Raw genomic sequence first — 17095 nt, 5'->3', positions numbered from 1 at the left:
TTTTTGTACGAGTAATTACAAACTATATGAATCTTTTAAAAGTTTAAGATTAGTTTGAACAACTGTCTTTGGGAATAAAAAATTTTGTTCAGATATGAAATCAGTTATAACAATGTTTATTCCTTTAGGCCCAGATTTTTGTAGACTTATCCAATAGAGAGTCGCCTTTTGGCATGTTGGCGTCAAATTTGAATGTAAATTTCCACAAAGGTGTTTCATAACGTAGGATATATTAGGAGTTAAGAGACATTGCGATATTAAACCGATCTTGGTAGAACGTTTTTTAAGTTTATCATTTAAAAAATTAACTAGTTGATCTACACGCACTGTATCTGGCCAAGGTGTCGGCCAGAAAACACTTGGCCATAAATACGGATGATTCACCGCGCAAACATTTCTATAAATGACAATAACTTGATACTTTCTCGAAGTAAGCCAATTTAAAGACACGTGATCGAAATATGCTAAAGTTGGACATAATTTGCCACGAAAAATATCATTTATTATCGCAATCAGACGACTATGATCCATTTCCGTAAAACGATAAAAATGTTGAAAATCAATAATGATAATTTCATTCGTATGATCATTCAACCAATTTACAACCTCCTCTAATGGCTTAATCACTTCTGATCCGTACAAACCATGAAGAAAATAAATATTGTTGTCCCTTGTTTTCGTAGCTACGCGTAAATCCAAATATCTTATACCGCCATTTAATTGTTCTTTTACACTATCTTTTTGTGTAACAGACCAATTAAAAATAATAGGCTTTGACAAAATCGAACAATAACGACCCAATGCTCTTATATATGCAGGCTCATCCGGACCTACATCGTTACGTCGATCTATAGAATAAGTCATCGTATTGTGAGAACCTGAAATGAACAATGAATTACCTTGAAAATATTCTTTCTTTCCAACACAGTTCTCCTCACTTGGAAATAATTCTAGGATTTTTTTTTTAAATATATAGAAGTATCATGCATTATAGCATTATTATTATTATAGATTATTTTTAATTATTGGAAATTAAAAATAATTTTGTTCTGATGCACTATCATTAACTCTCAAATAAAAAGAAATAATTGATGTACCAAAATTTTCCTTTGCTACTAAAATACGTAATATTATATATATTATACAATAAAACAAAATAATAATGAATGAAAATTAATTTCTAAAAAATTTATTATATAATATTATAATTTTTATCGATGTTATGTAAACGTCAAAGATATTTAAACTTACCGGGTATGGCGAGATATATTATAGGTATATTTTTTAATGGTTCCGGAAGTTGTGTCATCCAGAATTCTAAATTATCTTTTGAAATATTTTTATTCAAATATGTTTCTGTACAGTATTGTTGTTCACTTCCATATTTGCGTTCCATTATTATTTAAAAATACTTGTGTTGTGTAAAGTATTCAAAGAATAACGTCAAATTCGTTTTTAACCGAGTTAAACCTTATAATAATAAAGAAATATGAGTATGGATCAAAATATATTTCAAGTAAGAATAATTCACCTGACTTCATAAAGTAACTCATGAATAATAAGTTGGACGTATTATATCATAAATCTGATTCATTTTCTCACGGTAATTCTTTAAATTGTATCGTCATATTGAAACCTTCGAACGAATAATTTATGATTGACCTAAATAGAATCAAAGTGACCAATCATTATAAACCTTAAAAAAATTAAAAAGAAAATGTATTAATATTAATTCAACATTTTTAGTACAAATATTAATATAATAAAATATAAAGAAAGACGTCAACGATCCTAATAATTATATCAGGAATTATTTTCCAATCCCATCATTCCAACTCCACATCTGGCGCGATTTTTAAATAAGAGTCATCTTTCAAAAAAGAAAGTAATTTATATTTTCTTCCTTTGAACCGTTAATTGTCTATAATATGTGCGTTAAAAAGTAATTATTGAAAAATATGTATCTGACTATAACACAAAAATAATACTGCAATTAGTTAAATATATTTTAACAATTATATTATAAATCATTACCCATATATTTTATTAAATATTTATATACATTTTATTTTTTTATCCAAATTATATATGAGCACTCTTAGTAGAGGAAATCAAAGCTGTTACCATGTGAAATGCTTCATTTATTTTATTTATTTGATCTAAAAAATAAATGAATATATTATCTACGTACATCATAAATTCTTTTTAATTGTAATAATTCATAAATCCAAATGTATATTATTTTTTACCTGTAGAGTACAAATTAGGAGGAAATATGGGTAAATCACTAAAATAAGTTATTGTCTTGGTTTTCAATAATTCCGATTCAGAAAAAAGATCAACTTTCCATGTTGCGGGAATGCTGATAAAAATAAAAATTATAATATGTAAATAAGAAAAATATTTCAAGATTATACGTACCCTTTATTAATTTCGTTAATAAGAATATCTTGTGCGGGAATGGTCAAAGTATATACTTTATTTTTACATAAATCTTCTAAAGTATTCATCGAAAATTCTGTAGTTGCCATTTCTTTTATAATGTATTCCAATGATGATTGTAGAACATCTGTTTCACAACTTATATGTTCCTGCAAAAGCAGCATAAATTCCAAACAAATATGAACTTGAATCATATTAATCAATTTCTTCCTATGAAAGCACGTAATAAAAAAATAATTAATAGATTAATTATACGATTATAAAAATAACTATGTATAAACATTTATAAGAATATTACCTATAAAAATTCGAGTCGAATTGCTCCGGTTTCTTTTTAAAATTCTTGTATATGCTATTGAATGTAACAATGCCCGTATTCATTAAAATATATTTATAATCCTTGCTTACTTTTTCAAATCCTATATCTATTAAAGTTTCTAGTGGTAAACTTTCGTTTAATAAATGCGTGACCGTCTTTTGATGAGATAATTCGGGCAAAATTTTAGCAAGTGTTGTACTATTTGTTATATTTACCTAAAATATAAACCCTTAATGTAAGATATGTGTTATAGTTTATTTGCAATATATAATTATTTATATATATATAGTTGAAATATATTTAATACCTGTGGTTGGCATTCACCGAGTAGAATTTCTTTTAATATTTTATGCATACATTCTGTCATCTGTATATAAGTAGAAGTACCTACAAAATATTATGTTTAGTATTAACTAATTAATATCTTGAAAATTATTTATATACTTACATATAAGTAGTTCCCACATAAAATCAGTAAAATCTAGATTTGGTCTAAAAATTGCAGCTTCAATGCACTGTTTTAATTTCATATTATTTTCATCTGTTTCAATGCATATTTGTTCTATTATATTATAATTAGATTTTCTATAGCTATAATTATTGATAAGTAGAAGATTCACATCATCCATTATTTGATCTTGATCCTACATTATGATAAGTAACCATACACAAAAATAAATTTTATTCAATTAGTTGTTTATCTCGTCCAAAAATAAAATTATTAATAAATGTGTCTTAGAGAAATTGGACCGTGCTACAAATTAGCTAAATTTTTACATCAGACATTAACCACAGCAATTTCAAACAAATTTGTTTTTTCTGTCAAGAATTCTTTTGAGTTTGTACAGTTCATACAAAAAACAACAATACCAGAAGAATACATACTAGTATCGTTAGATGTCAACCTGTCCAATTTCCCTAAGAAACATTTATTAATAAATTTTATTATTCAAAATTTATATAAATAGTAAGTATAATATATAAGCACATATGTTACTTTATATAAATATTTATAAAAATACCTTTGCGTATGGAGTTACAAAATTATCTGGGTATTGTAACGAATTCGGATTATTGTATGATTTTGCATTCATTTCCTTGAAAATATCTAATATCGTTAGATACTGATTTAATAATAACAATTGATGCCACAAATTCGCCAAAGCACTATCGTTTCTTCCAGTAATAATTTCAAGAATCTGCAAGGAAATATATATTTAAATATTACTTTTCTAATATATATATTTATTGTAATAAACTTACTAAACTATTTTTGGATGATCTTGTAGGCGGATCAAATAACATATTATCTGCTATTATGTTAAGCGTTATACTTCCTTCAAAATTCAATTTTTCAATTTCTGATAATTCTTGCATTTCATACCTCCATCCAAATAAATCATAGGTACTCAAAGTAAACACTGATACCTGAAAAATACAAAAAAACCATGACTTAATATCAATATTTATATTTTAGAAAGAAAAAAAAATTACATAAAACACGCACATCATTTTGTTCTGAAAATGATAATTCAAGATGTTTCGATAAAAGCTTGGAAGAAACATTTTTTACAAAATCGAGTTCTTTCATACTATTACTTGTAACTTCTATTGTATTGAGCCAATTTTTCTCAATGATAGTACCTAATATAAGAGTTTTGTTATGATCTTTCCCATCACAAAGTATGAATATCGGTATGACATCATCAATGTGCAATTTTTCATGACAAAGATTCAGCAATGTGCTGTAAAAATAAAATAATATTTTTATAAATAATTATAAGACACATTAATAATATCGAGATGCTTAATTATATAACACATTTAGTAAAATACGAATATTAAAAAATACTTTTTACTTTGCTAATCAATGTTATAGCTTTTTAATAAAACATTTAAAAAAGCCCGCGTTTAAATAATATTTCTTTCTTATTTTTACTTTTATAGAGTACACTGATAAAAAATTTTACGGAAAAATTAAATTAGAACACCTTATATAAATATATTAATATATAAATATATTACCATGCTTCAATCCTTGTGAGAGGATTATATCCTTCTTCATCTTGCCCCCAATATTTTTCTGTTATTAAAGTACTGTTTATACATTCATCATTAAATGAATATACTAAAGGATCACCAGTAACTTCTAAATCTGAAATATAATTAAGATTATGAAATGCTATATAATTACACATATAATTTATGTCATACCATAAAAAGATGAATCCACTTCACTGTGTTTCGTGAACTGAACAAAGCATTAAAAAATAAATAAAATTATTTATACATATATGATTAATATATACCATTATAAAATTATTTTAAATATTTTTAATATTATAAATCTTTTTGAAACTCACTTTTTTAAAAATAACGACATAATTCTTATACTCAGGAAAAATTCGTTCAATAAACGACAAACGTATTTTCTTAGCTGTTACCAATGAATTTTCACATAAAATATTTTTTACGGTTTCTACAATATCCATTCTTATATATAAATTAACTTGTTAACTAATTAAAATATTTCTCTCTTTTTTTCTCTCCCTCACACAATTTTCTTTTCTTTTTTATTATTTTATTTAAAACGAACTTCGAAACTGATCACAAGGATTTGAATTTAAGGCATTACATTCAATACCAAACATTTCTGTTAATAAGGCGAGTACTCATAAAGAATCACATTTAATTTTATAAATAATATTTGTCATTGGTTGAAAAAAAGCGCGAAATTGATTTAAAATCTTAACCTTGTGTTTAAATGCTTCTTCTGTTTTTTTTATGAAAATCTGTCTTAATAAATTCAGCAAGCACGTGGTACTGTATATGTATTCAAGTATTTGTGTATATTTTGTAATTACCAATATTAATTTAATTTTGATTATTATATTAAATTAATATGATTACTCTGTCGTAATATAATTATATAAATTTTATATAATGTATTTATAGAGAAATGATAAGTATTAACAAGAATTAACCTATAATATAAAAATCATATATAAATAATATCTTATAGAAAAAGAAATGTCAGTTAAAATGACTAAAAGAAAACTTGACGACGAAACAGATAATAAACCTACCAGGGTTTTATCAAAGTTTAAATCTGATACTGGAGAAACTCTTCCAGGTGGTTTATTGGATTTACCAGTTAATGTAACGGTTGATAAACTTCAAGCAATTTGCAATGCTTTACTTCAGCACAAAGACCCAGTCCCACTGGCATTCTATGTTAATAACAAAGAAATTACAGATACGTTGGAAAAAAATATAGAAAAGAACTTTAATATAAGTGAAAATGTTCTTGAAATTGTGTATCAACCACAAGCAATTTTTAAAGTTAAAGCAGTAACGCGGTGTACTGGATCCTTAGAAGGTAATATAGAGATTCAATTGTATATAATGAAGTTATTATAACTTTATTTTTATATTGTTCAGGGCATAAGGAAGCTGTTATATCTGTTGCTTTTTCACCCAATGGAAAATACTTGGCTAGTGGTTCTGGAGATACAACTGTAAGATTCTGGGATATTTATACGCAAACTCCATATTATACATGTGAAGGACATAAACATTGGGTTTTATGTATTTCTTGGTCACCATGCGGTAATAAATTGGTTTCAGCTTGTAAAAATGGTATGATTTTACATTGGGATCCAAAAACAGGAAAACAAGTTGGTAAATACTTGGAAAAAAGTCTTAATTTAATTTAATTTACAAATAAATTTAGATATTTATATTAATAATTTTAAATTAAATTAATCTATAATTTGTAGGTAAGGCAATGATTGGACATAAAATGTGGGTGACTTCTATAAGTTGGGAGCCTTATCATAGAAATCCAGATTGTAGATATTTAATAAGTGCATCTAAAGACTGCGACTTAAGAATATGGGATGTGACATTTAGTCAAACAGTACGTGTTCTTTCCGGTCATACAAAAAGTGTTACCTGTGTTAAATGGGGAGGTAACGGTCTCATATATTCTGCATCTCAAGATAGAACTATCAGAGTATGGAGAGCTGAAGATGTAAGAGTTTTTAATAAAATAGATTTATCTGTTATAAAAATTGATATACATTGATATTTAAATAAAATATAATTTAGGGAATACTGTGCAGAACACTTGAAGGTCATGGTCATTGGGTAAATACATTAGCATTGAATGTAGATTATGTATTAAGAACTGGTCCTTTTCAAATGAGTAATACAAAAGACAAAATAGAGGATCCCTTAGAATATGCAAAGAATCAATATAACTCAATAGGCGAAGAAAAGCTCGTTTCTGGTTCAGACGACTTTACATTATTTTTATGGAAGCCAGAAAAAGAAAAAAAGCCTATTGGTACTACGAAATAATAGTTATTGCTTTTTTTTCTTTTTAAGTTAAGAAAGCATCAGTTAACATTGAATTATTTCAGCAAGGATGACAGGCCATCAGCAATTAATAAATGATGTCAAATTCTCACCGGATGGTCGTATAATAGCATCAGCATCCTTTGATAAATCAATCAAATTATGGGATTCTAATACTGGCAATTACATAGCATCATTAAGAGGTCATGTACAAGCTGTTTATTCTATTACATGGAGTGCAGATTCACGTTTATTGCTCAGCGGTAGTGCTGATTCAACTTTGAAAGGTATACCATGCAATAATAATTATTTTATTTTATATATTTTAAATGTATTACTGTATTTTTTTGGATGATGTTTATAGTATGGAACATGAAAACGAATAAATTACACGAGGATTTGCCTGGACATGCTGATGAAGTTTATGCTGTGGATTGGTCTCCTGATGGTCTTCGTGTTGCATCAGGTGGAAAAGATAAAGTTTTAAAATTATGGCAAAACTAATATTAGAGAAATAAAATAAAAAATTAAAAAATATTTATTTACCGTGTTTTATATTTTCATTCAATAAGAAATCAAATCCTTTTCAATATTATATTTAATCATACATAAAATAGTAAATGTTGTGTCTACCAGGTAGTTCGTCAATGATACATAGCGTATCTACGAATTGGTTCTTCAATGATTTGCGATATATCTACGAAGTAGTTTATCAGTGTACATATTTTAATTAGTATTGTTATTTACATTCAGAATTGTCAATAACTGGTTCGGAGTATTAAATATTTTAGAAGTAATTTTAATTTAGTACACAAATTGCAACCATCTTTATCCAATGGTCGAATTTGATTGGTTGATTTTATTTTGAATTAACCAATTATGTGCATCTTTTAGAAACAGTGATTATTATTACTTGCAATATTATTATATGCAGAGCTGCAACTTCCTATTGTATACATTTGCATGCATATTCGCCAAAATATGCTCAATTTGACATGAAATATAAGACAAAATATAAGACAGAAAAGTTAACCTCATTGAATCTATGTTTATATTATATTTATATCAATAAATTATTACTAATAGTAACAAACATGGTGAGTAGAATACAATTATTATTTATATTGTATTTTAAATAACGAATTAATTACTGATTTAACGAAATCGACATAATTAATAAAATAATAAATGCATAATAATTATCATATATTTATTGACTTTAGTTTAATTTAAGTTAAATTACTATTCAAATTTATTTAGGATGATGATGCAGCTGCTCTTCAGAGTTTGGAACACCTAATGACAGAATTTTTTTCACCAGAGACAACTAACGAACGTAAGAGAACGATTGAACATAGTTTTCAAGAATTTGCAGGACGACTTGACTCCTGGAGACCATGTCTGCATTTTTTGTCATCTACAAATAATCATTATGTTAGCATGTTTGCTTTATCAACGTTAGAGGTAAATGTTATTCATTTATAATATATGTTATATACAAGTTATTAATTACTTTAATTAACTTAATTATTTTAGACAACTATTGGTAGAAGATGGCCAATTCTTCCTTGGGAGGATAGAGCACTTACACGATCAACTTTATACACGTTGTCATTGGAAAAAACTGTTGTACCATTTGTTAGAAATAAAGTAGTAAAGTTAGTAGTTGACATTGCAAGACACGATTGGCCACATTTTTATCCCGATTTTTACTCCAACATTTTACAGGTTTGATAAATTTATATATTTATACAAAATGTTGATAGTTTTTAACTATAATTTAATTATACTTTAATATCTCTTATCTTAACAGTTACTAGATCATAAGCATTCAAGGTTGCTAGGTTTGGTATACTTAAGAACTGCTTCTGAAGAATTAGCTACACCACGAGAGGATTTACCAGTACAAAGAAAAAATGAACTGTTAAGATTACTTAGTGCTCAAGTGCCTCTGACACTGGATACACTAACTGGTATACCAATCAATTACTTTATATTTGACAAATATTCGTAATCCTGTGTATTACATATATATTGTCTTTTTATCTTTGTATTTATTTTTATTTGGAATACAGCACTTTTAAAAAAAACAACAAAATTAAGGAATAGATCAGGAACTGCAACACCACCACCTTCTCCTACTAGTGGTCAAACAGTACCACCTGTACGTGCAGTATTGGACGTAGAGGGTTTAGCAACAGGCACCAGTGAAGTTTCCATTGCTATACTTCAAGTCTTAGCACATTTATTTAGCTGGATTGCTTTGGCAGATCATATTTCTAATAGTTTATTGGAAGCTATATTTTCCTGTGCTAAATATCATGATACTATGGTATTGTTTCAGATTTCAAAAATAACAATCTATTAAAAAAAGTTGTATGTTTCATTTATTTTATTCTCTGTTCTCTATAGAATGGTAAACAAATAGAAATGGCTGTACAAGCTGTGACTACTATAAATGAACTCCTGTACAGGCCTTTGCATATTCCAAATGTTAAAAAATCATTATTATTAGATATATTTACAAATGGAATAAATATATTTCAACACGTGGGACGTTTAGACTCTGTGGATGAAAGGTAATTATTATTTTAACATGTATTATATTAAAATAAAATCAATGTAAATATATATATAAATATATATCTTTTTAGTTATATGGGAAAAATAACAGAATTCTTTCAATTATTTGTAACAAATCATTTGAAGCAAGTTGAATCATGTCCTAGAACTCTTGTGAATATGTTATTAGAAATTCTTTGTCAGCATACGTTTCAACGATGTTCTACAGTAAATGAGTATCTTCGACGTTTGGATATTTGGATTGTTCTTTTAGAAAATTCACAATCACGATATTCGTCAGTAGCATTAGGTTTAGCTGAAAGAGTACTTCAAAAAATGTGTTTTAAATTTAATGCACAAGCGTTAAGAGAACTTGATACAGAAAGTTTAGATGAAAATGTAAGTAATTTGTATTTATAACTAAGCTTAAACATTAAATAAATTTATGCAATTTATATCCGTTTTTCTAGGAAGAAACAGAGTGGCAACATTTTTTAAGGTGCAATATAGAATGCTTAGCTAAACTTGCAGATGTATCACCTATTCCAGTGTTTACATTACTGGTATACTATTAATTGTAATTAATAAATTTTATACAATTATTATTAGTTTAAGAAAAAAAGTAATTTATTGATTATTTTTTAGTATCGTTTTTGGAAAGGAAATTTAATAATATTCGGAGAATTAGGTAACGCAATAAGTAATAATCAAATTATTTTACTAAATGATACAGAAGCTTCTAATGCTCACGTACATTTACGTGATTTGGCTTCTACAACTCAAGCCTTAGCTAGATTATATTCTATTTTTATTGGTAAGTCTTAGTTAATAATCATCTGAAAATAATAATATTTTAATCTCTATATAAAGGATATATATTTTGTTAAAGGGGATCAATCAACTATAGATCAATCTTTCGCAGAAGAAGTTGTTTCACAAACATTAGATGCATGTATTTTTGCTAGAGATAATCAACTTTATAAAGCGGCATTGCAACCACCAACCATAGTATTAGATATTATTGAAGTGTAAGTATAACTTTGATATCAAAGTTGATATAATAATAAAATATCTCTTTATATATTTAATTGATGATTGTATTCTATTAGTCATTCACAACTGTTAGCATCACTTCAGGCATGGTGTCACTGGATAGCAAAAAGACCTGAAAAAATAAAAGACACGTTATGTCAAAGTTGTGTTAATTCGTGTATTTGGGCATTAACATATACTGCATCTTGTGATGTACCACCTTTTAATCTCGTTCATTCTGCAACTCATCTTTTTCAAAGTATTACTGCCATCTTGAAACCTATATTGTGGGATAATGGTACTTTTAGAGATTTAATTTCTATGAGAACATATCCATCTTTAAAACCTGACACTATCAAAGTATTACGACGAGCATTAATTAATGGTATTATTTTACCAACTGGAGATGGAACTATAAGAGAAAAACTGATTGGTAAATATATATCTTTATATTATCTCATATATATCTTTAACAAAATTAATTCTATTCTATTAAATAATTACAAATTTCATTTAAATAGGCACAATGGTAGGATCTTTAACAGAACCTCTAGGAGCACGTGGCCAATCTTTACCTTCTGATTCAACGATATTAACGATTGTACCATCATTAACTCAATTATTAGAGGATTGTTCTTCTTCATCAACTACTGTCAAAAAGATGTTACACTCTAACTTAAAACCTAGTATCGATCGATCATTAGAACTTTTACCATATTTGATAAGATATCATAATATATGCGAAGTTGTACTTAATTTTTTATATTCAGTATTTTTAGTATTGCAACAACAATTAGGTCCTGAATTTACACAAAGTGCAGTACAAGAAATGCTACAAATTTATACCAGGTATATTTAAATATGTGATTTGTTTTAATTTTAGTTATATTATGAAATCAATAATCATTTCATTAAAATTTGTTGTTGATGTGTTATAAGAGAAATGATGTTTATGAGAAATAATTATTTTATTTTTACAGAGAAAATATTTCTGTTGGACCTGCATTAGATCAATTATTGGAAATATTAATATTAGTAATATTAGCACCTACTAGTGCATCCAAAGCATTTATTCCATCTGTAATCAATTTATGTTTGGGTCACGTATGGCCTGCTGTTGGAAATGATCTTAGTGCTTTTCCTGATACTACACTTGTTTTATTAAAACTTTTTTATGGGTACTTATACAAACAAAGATTTCTATTATATTATATTTTAATCATATTAGTAATAATAAATAGTTTTATTATTTAGCATTATTACACATCAATGGCAATACTTTTATAATACATCAGTATTACGGACACTTGGTCATCCAGATGAGGATGAACCTGTTGAACATAAAGAAGAATTAGTTGCAATTTTGGAAGCTTTCGGTCAAGCTTTATTGCAGCCAGATGTTAATATATTTCGCCAAAGTTTGCAAAGTCTTGAACTACTTAATGCAAGGTGGCGACTATATCAAAGGTCTATATTTAAAGTCCATCTACTTGAAAGATTCTTAATGGCCCTATTTACAGTTTTATTTCAACAGTAAGTGTGCTTAGTAATAATTAATTTGTATATAATAATAATTGTAATTAAATTTATTAAATTAAAATATTTCTTCTTTTCCATTTTTAGATCTCACAATCTATTAGCTGATGAAATTGCAGTTGCTATACATAGTTTAGCATCTGTAAATATAGGATGGTTCTTTCAACACTTTCTTCCTACATTTTTAACTAGCTGTGAAGGTGTCGATGACATGCAAAGAGCTACATTATTAGAGAACTTCGACAAATCAACTGTAAGTAAAATCAAATATAAAATAGAAACTAATAATTTAAAAGATTGATAAATACATAAAGGAATGAACGAATGTTTTAGGACCAACCAACTTTAACAAGATCTGTTCTTCAACTTATTTCTGACTTACGATGTTATCAACTGTGTAGGCCAGGTTAAAAAAATACATATAAGTATTAAAATAATAAAGTGATTGCATTTGATAATATTTCATAAATAGCATTTGAAAAAAATCATTATTCCTTAAGACTATTTCCAGTGCCTAGAGATAAAATATAAATTTTTTCATTTCACAAAAAGATAAATTAAAACATTTTGTAATATTTACTATCTTGTGTGTCACTGCCGCGACTTTAATGTATATCAAAACTATTGTTATTAATAAAACTCGTCTTTTTATATGTTCTATCTTATGAATCGTCTATACTTTTTAATGTAATAATAATAATAATAATAATATTAATAGAAAAATACTTAAAGAATAATTATTATATTGTGTTTTCAAATCTCAATAGTAGAAGTAATTGTATTATCTTACTGTGATATTTTTACTGTTACATATATATAAACACTGATAAAAGTATGAATACATGTACATATGAATGTTTTAATCTACTTATTTATTCTTGATAAAGAATATCATTCAGATAACCTTAAGATCTCTACTTCTTTGGTGCATTAGTTAGTAAGTTAACTATCACCAGAATACGAAATGTTACATCTGCTATCAAAAAGCATATACATTCCTAAAATAACAATGGCAAGATACTTGGTAACTGATCCTAGGTATGGATTTTTAAAAGAATTGGGACTTATTTCTGAAAATTCAGGCTTATTTGACGGAAGATGGGGAGGTTCCGGTAAAGTATGTAAAATAATATAATATGTTAATAAATTAAGATTTAAAAATTCATTTCATAAATATATTACCAAACTATATAATAATGTTTTGCAGATAATTGAATCCATTTCTCCAGCTAATGGAAAAGTTATAGCTAAAGTTCGAGAAGCTACACCTCAGGAAGCCAGTAACGCTGTTACGGAAGCACGAAAAGCATGGCCTCAATGGGTATCCTTGCCAGCACCTACAAGAGGAGAAATAGTGCGACAAATTGGTGTTGAATTAAGAAAAAATTTAGAACCTTTAGGACGATTGGTATCTTTAGAAATGGGTATGATAAAAAAGAAAATAATTAGATATGAACAATATAGATTTAAGTAAAAAATTTTGTTAACAATTAATTTGAATTATATTTAGGCAAGATATTACCAGAAGGTATCGGAGAAGTACAAGAATTTATAGATATATGTGATTATGCGGTTGGGTTATCTAGAATGTTGCCTGGTAATGTTTTCCCATCTGAGAGAAAAAATCATATGTTATTAGAAAAATGGAATCCATTGGGTGTTGTTGGTATTATATCTGCATTTAATTTTCCAATCGCAGTACGTAGACCTTTTAAGTTTAAAACTGTATGTTATATAATATACGAACACAGTAAAATATTTTAGGTATATGGATGGAACACTGCAATAGCAATGGTGTGTGGAAATACAATTATTTGGAAAGGGGCACCCAGCACTCCTCTTATCTCCATTGCGACTACTAAAATCATTGCTAATGTTTTAGAAAGAAATGGCATTCCAGGTTCTGTTGCATCTATGGTAACAGGTGGATCAGAAATTGGACAGGTTCTGGTAAACGATCCACGGTAAGATGTCTCAAGCAAGTAAATAAATAAATAAATAAATATTTTTGCATATATTAATCATATGTATTTTTAGTATCCCACTTATCTCTTTTACGGGAAGTACAACCGTCGGAAAGCAAGTAGCGCTCAAAGTGCAAGAAAGATTTGGAAGATCTCTATTAGAACTTGGTGGTAATAATGCCTTAATAATTGCACAAGATGCTGATTTGGAAATGACAATCAGAGCTGCAGTTTTTTCTTGTGTGGGAACAACTGGACAAAGATGTACTACAACGAGAAGATTAATTCTTCATAGTAAAATACAAAAGGAGTTTAAAGGTAAATTGAAAACATGCTTCAAAAGTACTTAATATGAGAATTACATCGATCGTAAATTATTATAATGATGTATTTACTTGTTTCTAGAAAGACTCATAACAGCATATAAGAGTATATTGGAACGTATTGGTGATCCTCTGGATGATGGAACATTATATGGACCACTGCATAGTGAACAAGCTGTTAATGAATATATGGTACTGCAATAAGACTTATAATTTTGTAATATAATATGTTTATAAATTATTAATTCATAGGCAGCGATACAAGAAGCAAAAGATAGTGGTGGTAAAATAGAGTTTGGTGGCAAAAAACTGGAACGACCTGGCTTTTATGTTGAACCAACAATAGTTTCTGGTTTATCACCTAAAGCAAAGATTATACAAAAGGAAACATTTGCGCCAATTGTGTATATTTTGGAAGCAAACTCATTGGAAGAAGCAATAGCACTTAATAATGATGTAGAGCAAGGTTTAAGTAGTTCTCTTTTTACTAAAAATATTGGAAATATATTTCAGGTAAATATATATATATATATCGATTAAATTTAAATTAACTTATACTTACAATCAATAAAAATGTTAATTATTACCTTGGACTTTTTCTAGTGGATTGGACCTCATGGCTCAGATTGTGGAATAGTGAATATCAATATCGGTACCAGTGGTGCTGAAATTGGTGGAGCATTTGGTGGAGAAAAAGCAACAGGAGGAGGCAGGGAAAGTGGAAGCGATGCTTGGAAACATTACATGAGACGTGCAACTATTACTATCAATTATGGAAATGAACTTCCTCTTGCTCAGGGTATTAAGTTCGAATAAATAAAAATTAAATTTCATTAATAAATTGACAAATACTCAAGAATTTAATTCAAATCGTATAAAATCTACTTGAATATCAACAGAATCTTTTTTATGAAATTTATATATACGAGGTAAATCATATCTTAATTCGGCAATTACTGTTCCTTTTGCACCAAGTTGTGTAGCTTTTGAAAGAACGTAATCTCTCGTACTGGTTTTATGTAAAGAATATACAGTATTAGAAGCTGCTTTAATAGCAACCTCTAAAAATTTGATATCAGTTCCTGAATTTTTTTTAGTTCCAAAAGGTGGATTCATGATCACTGTATCAAAGAATTTTTCAAATTTTCCTACAATGTATTATAATATAAATAAAATATCACTTTAATTAAATTTTCGTTACATATATAAAAAAAGATTGTTCTTTTTAAGCATACCTGGTAAATATTGAAGTATATCACATTGTATCGATTCAACAAATAAATCTAAATCAGTACAATTTCTGTAAAAGATGTTAAGTGCATCAGAATCTATTTCAAATCCTATTACATGACTTGCACCAAGCATTTGAGCTCCTAATGATAAAACACCACAGCCACATCCAAAATCAGCTACGATACGTCCTTCTATATCATCAAATTGAGATTGGGCAGTATATAACATATGCGAAGCGATATGTGCACTTGTAGTATATTGTTCAAGTTTTATCTTTGGTTTCTCAAATCCATCGATCTGCTGTAGATATTCCTCGAGCTTACGAAGACTTATCATATTTGCCACTTATTGACTTTTACTTAGCACTTGATGAAAATTTTTTAATATGTAAAAAAATAAAAAAGACCTGAATCTTGTCTGTATTTCTGTGTTTTCATTGGTATCTATTTTATATACACAGTCTCTTATTAGATATTAATTACAACTAAATTAAATGCACCCACAAGCATTCATTTAGTGTCAAATCTTGGAAGAACAGGTAAAATTAAATTGCCAAAAGAAGAGTCTTGTGTAACAAAGTAACCCGTAGATGCTGCATGCGCATTATGTAAAGCAGCTCTTTGCGATGCACTCATTGCTACACCATCAGTAGATTGCGTATTAGGCTAGAAAGAGTATAAGGAATACTCAAAATGATAAATTTATTTATTTAAATAAAATTAATAATTAATCACCACAGTAGACGCAGAGCCAGTAGAAGTAACAGCTAATGATGTATTTAAGGTTGGTGCAACACCCTGCTTTAATAGCATTTGTTTCTTTAACTGTAATTCTTCTAAGATTTTTCGATTTTGCAATTCTATAAAAATAATATTATGTTTATATATTACATAAACAAATAATATCTATTTGAATCATATACCTCTTGAATTTGGTTGTGAAAAAGCCATCAATCCTCGTTTTTCTATCAAAAAATGCAAATTATTTTGATTGTCTTTGAATAGCTAAGTTTACATTGTTCTAACAAAAACTTATTATTAAATTATTATTTCTAATGCGATTTTGTGTGATGGCTAGTTTAATTTTTTTTGTACACACAATTCATATGAATTTTTTATGATTAAAAGAAATTTTATAAAAACACTTTTTAAAACTAGATAATCATATTTTTATATTTCTTCAAATAACCTCTCTCACTTAAAATCTAAAATATACTAGCTAGGTAGGGTAACTGTCTAAAGAAATATAGCTTACCTCAATGTTGCGACTACAGCGCTACGCGCTGCAAGTGATCATTAATATAATTAAAAAATTAATTAAAAAAA

At 27.5% G+C, this 17095-nt stretch overlaps 6 protein-coding genes across 8 annotated transcripts; 3 read left to right on the top strand and 3 right to left on the bottom strand.

Annotated features, from left to right (window-relative positions):
- Positions 1-6: 6 nt before the first annotated feature.
- LOC106790002 (PI-PLC X domain-containing protein 3) lies at positions 7-1763 on the bottom strand. 2 transcript variants are annotated; one of them, XM_014754622.1, is made up of 3 exons: positions 1532-1763; positions 1252-1470; positions 7-878 (listed from the first exon to the last, which is right to left on the bottom strand). In XM_014754622.1, exons 2-3 carry the CDS (start codon positions 1394-1396, stop codon positions 16-18), a joined length of 1008 nt encoding a protein of 335 aa, XP_014610108.1. In that variant the 5' UTR covers positions 1397-1470; positions 1532-1763; the 3' UTR covers positions 7-15. The 2 variants fall into 2 exon arrangements, with proteins under 2 accessions (XP_014610108.1, XP_014610107.1); XM_014754621.1 differs by having other exon boundaries at positions 1252-1763.
- A 331-nt stretch (positions 1764-2094) lies between these two features.
- Positions 2095-5287, bottom strand: LOC106790035. Its single transcript, XM_014754675.1, has 11 exons — positions 5125-5287; positions 4976-5012; positions 4787-4916; positions 4269-4506; positions 4025-4189; positions 3784-3960; positions 3210-3405; positions 3069-3148; positions 2741-2976; positions 2422-2652; positions 2095-2362 (listed from the first exon to the last, which is right to left on the bottom strand). The coding sequence occupies exons 1-11, from the start codon at positions 5251-5253 to the stop codon at positions 2239-2241; spliced, it is 1743 nt and encodes a 580-aa protein (XP_014610161.1). The 5' UTR covers positions 5254-5287; the 3' UTR covers positions 2095-2238.
- A 284-nt stretch (positions 5288-5571) lies between these two features.
- On the top strand, positions 5572-7649 carry LOC106790036 (notchless protein homolog 1). Of its 2 annotated transcripts, none has more exons than XM_014754676.1 (7): positions 5572-5581; positions 5784-6140; positions 6203-6442; positions 6541-6794; positions 6872-7109; positions 7186-7407; positions 7485-7649. In XM_014754676.1, exons 2-7 carry the CDS (start codon positions 5792-5794, stop codon positions 7622-7624), a joined length of 1443 nt encoding a protein of 480 aa, XP_014610162.1. In that variant the 5' UTR covers positions 5572-5581; positions 5784-5791; the 3' UTR covers positions 7625-7649. The 2 variants fall into 2 exon arrangements, with proteins under 2 accessions (XP_014610162.1, XP_014610163.1); XM_014754677.1 differs by lacking the exon at positions 5572-5581 and adding an exon at positions 5585-5608.
- A 416-nt stretch (positions 7650-8065) lies between these two features.
- On the top strand, positions 8066-12903 carry LOC106790034 (exportin-6-A). Its single transcript, XM_014754674.1, has 16 exons — positions 8066-8217; positions 8381-8584; positions 8657-8848; positions 8934-9093; positions 9196-9452; positions 9533-9699; positions 9775-10081; positions 10153-10245; positions 10328-10496; positions 10572-10710; positions 10792-11147; positions 11236-11563; positions 11695-11892; positions 11969-12247; positions 12338-12503; positions 12584-12903. Exons 1-16 carry the CDS (start codon positions 8116-8118, stop codon positions 12659-12661), a joined length of 3195 nt encoding a protein of 1064 aa, XP_014610160.1. The 5' UTR covers positions 8066-8115; the 3' UTR covers positions 12662-12903.
- A 154-nt stretch (positions 12904-13057) lies between these two features.
- LOC106790004 (alpha-aminoadipic semialdehyde dehydrogenase) lies at positions 13058-15399 on the top strand. The gene is made up of 8 exons (XM_014754624.1): positions 13058-13367; positions 13458-13674; positions 13761-13948; positions 14015-14214; positions 14288-14532; positions 14620-14729; positions 14790-15050; positions 15141-15399. The coding sequence occupies exons 1-8, from the start codon at positions 13215-13217 to the stop codon at positions 15351-15353; spliced, it is 1587 nt and encodes a 528-aa protein (XP_014610110.1). The 5' UTR covers positions 13058-13214; the 3' UTR covers positions 15354-15399.
- On the bottom strand, positions 15376-17045 carry LOC106790007 (methyltransferase-like protein 5). Its single transcript, XM_014754629.1, is given in 5 exon segments — positions 15376-15685; positions 15773-16114; positions 16270-16435; positions 16505-16629; positions 16693-17045. Coding segments are annotated over 5 exon segments (957 nt in total). The 5' UTR covers positions 16721-17045; the 3' UTR covers positions 15376-15389.
- Between the last annotated feature and the right edge of the window lie 50 nt (positions 17046-17095).

This window comes from Polistes canadensis, unplaced genomic scaffold (assembly GCF_001313835.1).
Source record: "Polistes canadensis isolate GaletaPanama2010 unplaced genomic scaffold, ASM131383v1 scaffold_210, whole genome shotgun sequence".
Lineage (NCBI taxonomy): Eukaryota > Metazoa > Arthropoda > Insecta > Hymenoptera > Vespidae > Polistes > Polistes canadensis.
Note: the sequence above shows the minus strand (reverse complement) of the source record. Positions and strands in the feature narration are given on the sequence as shown.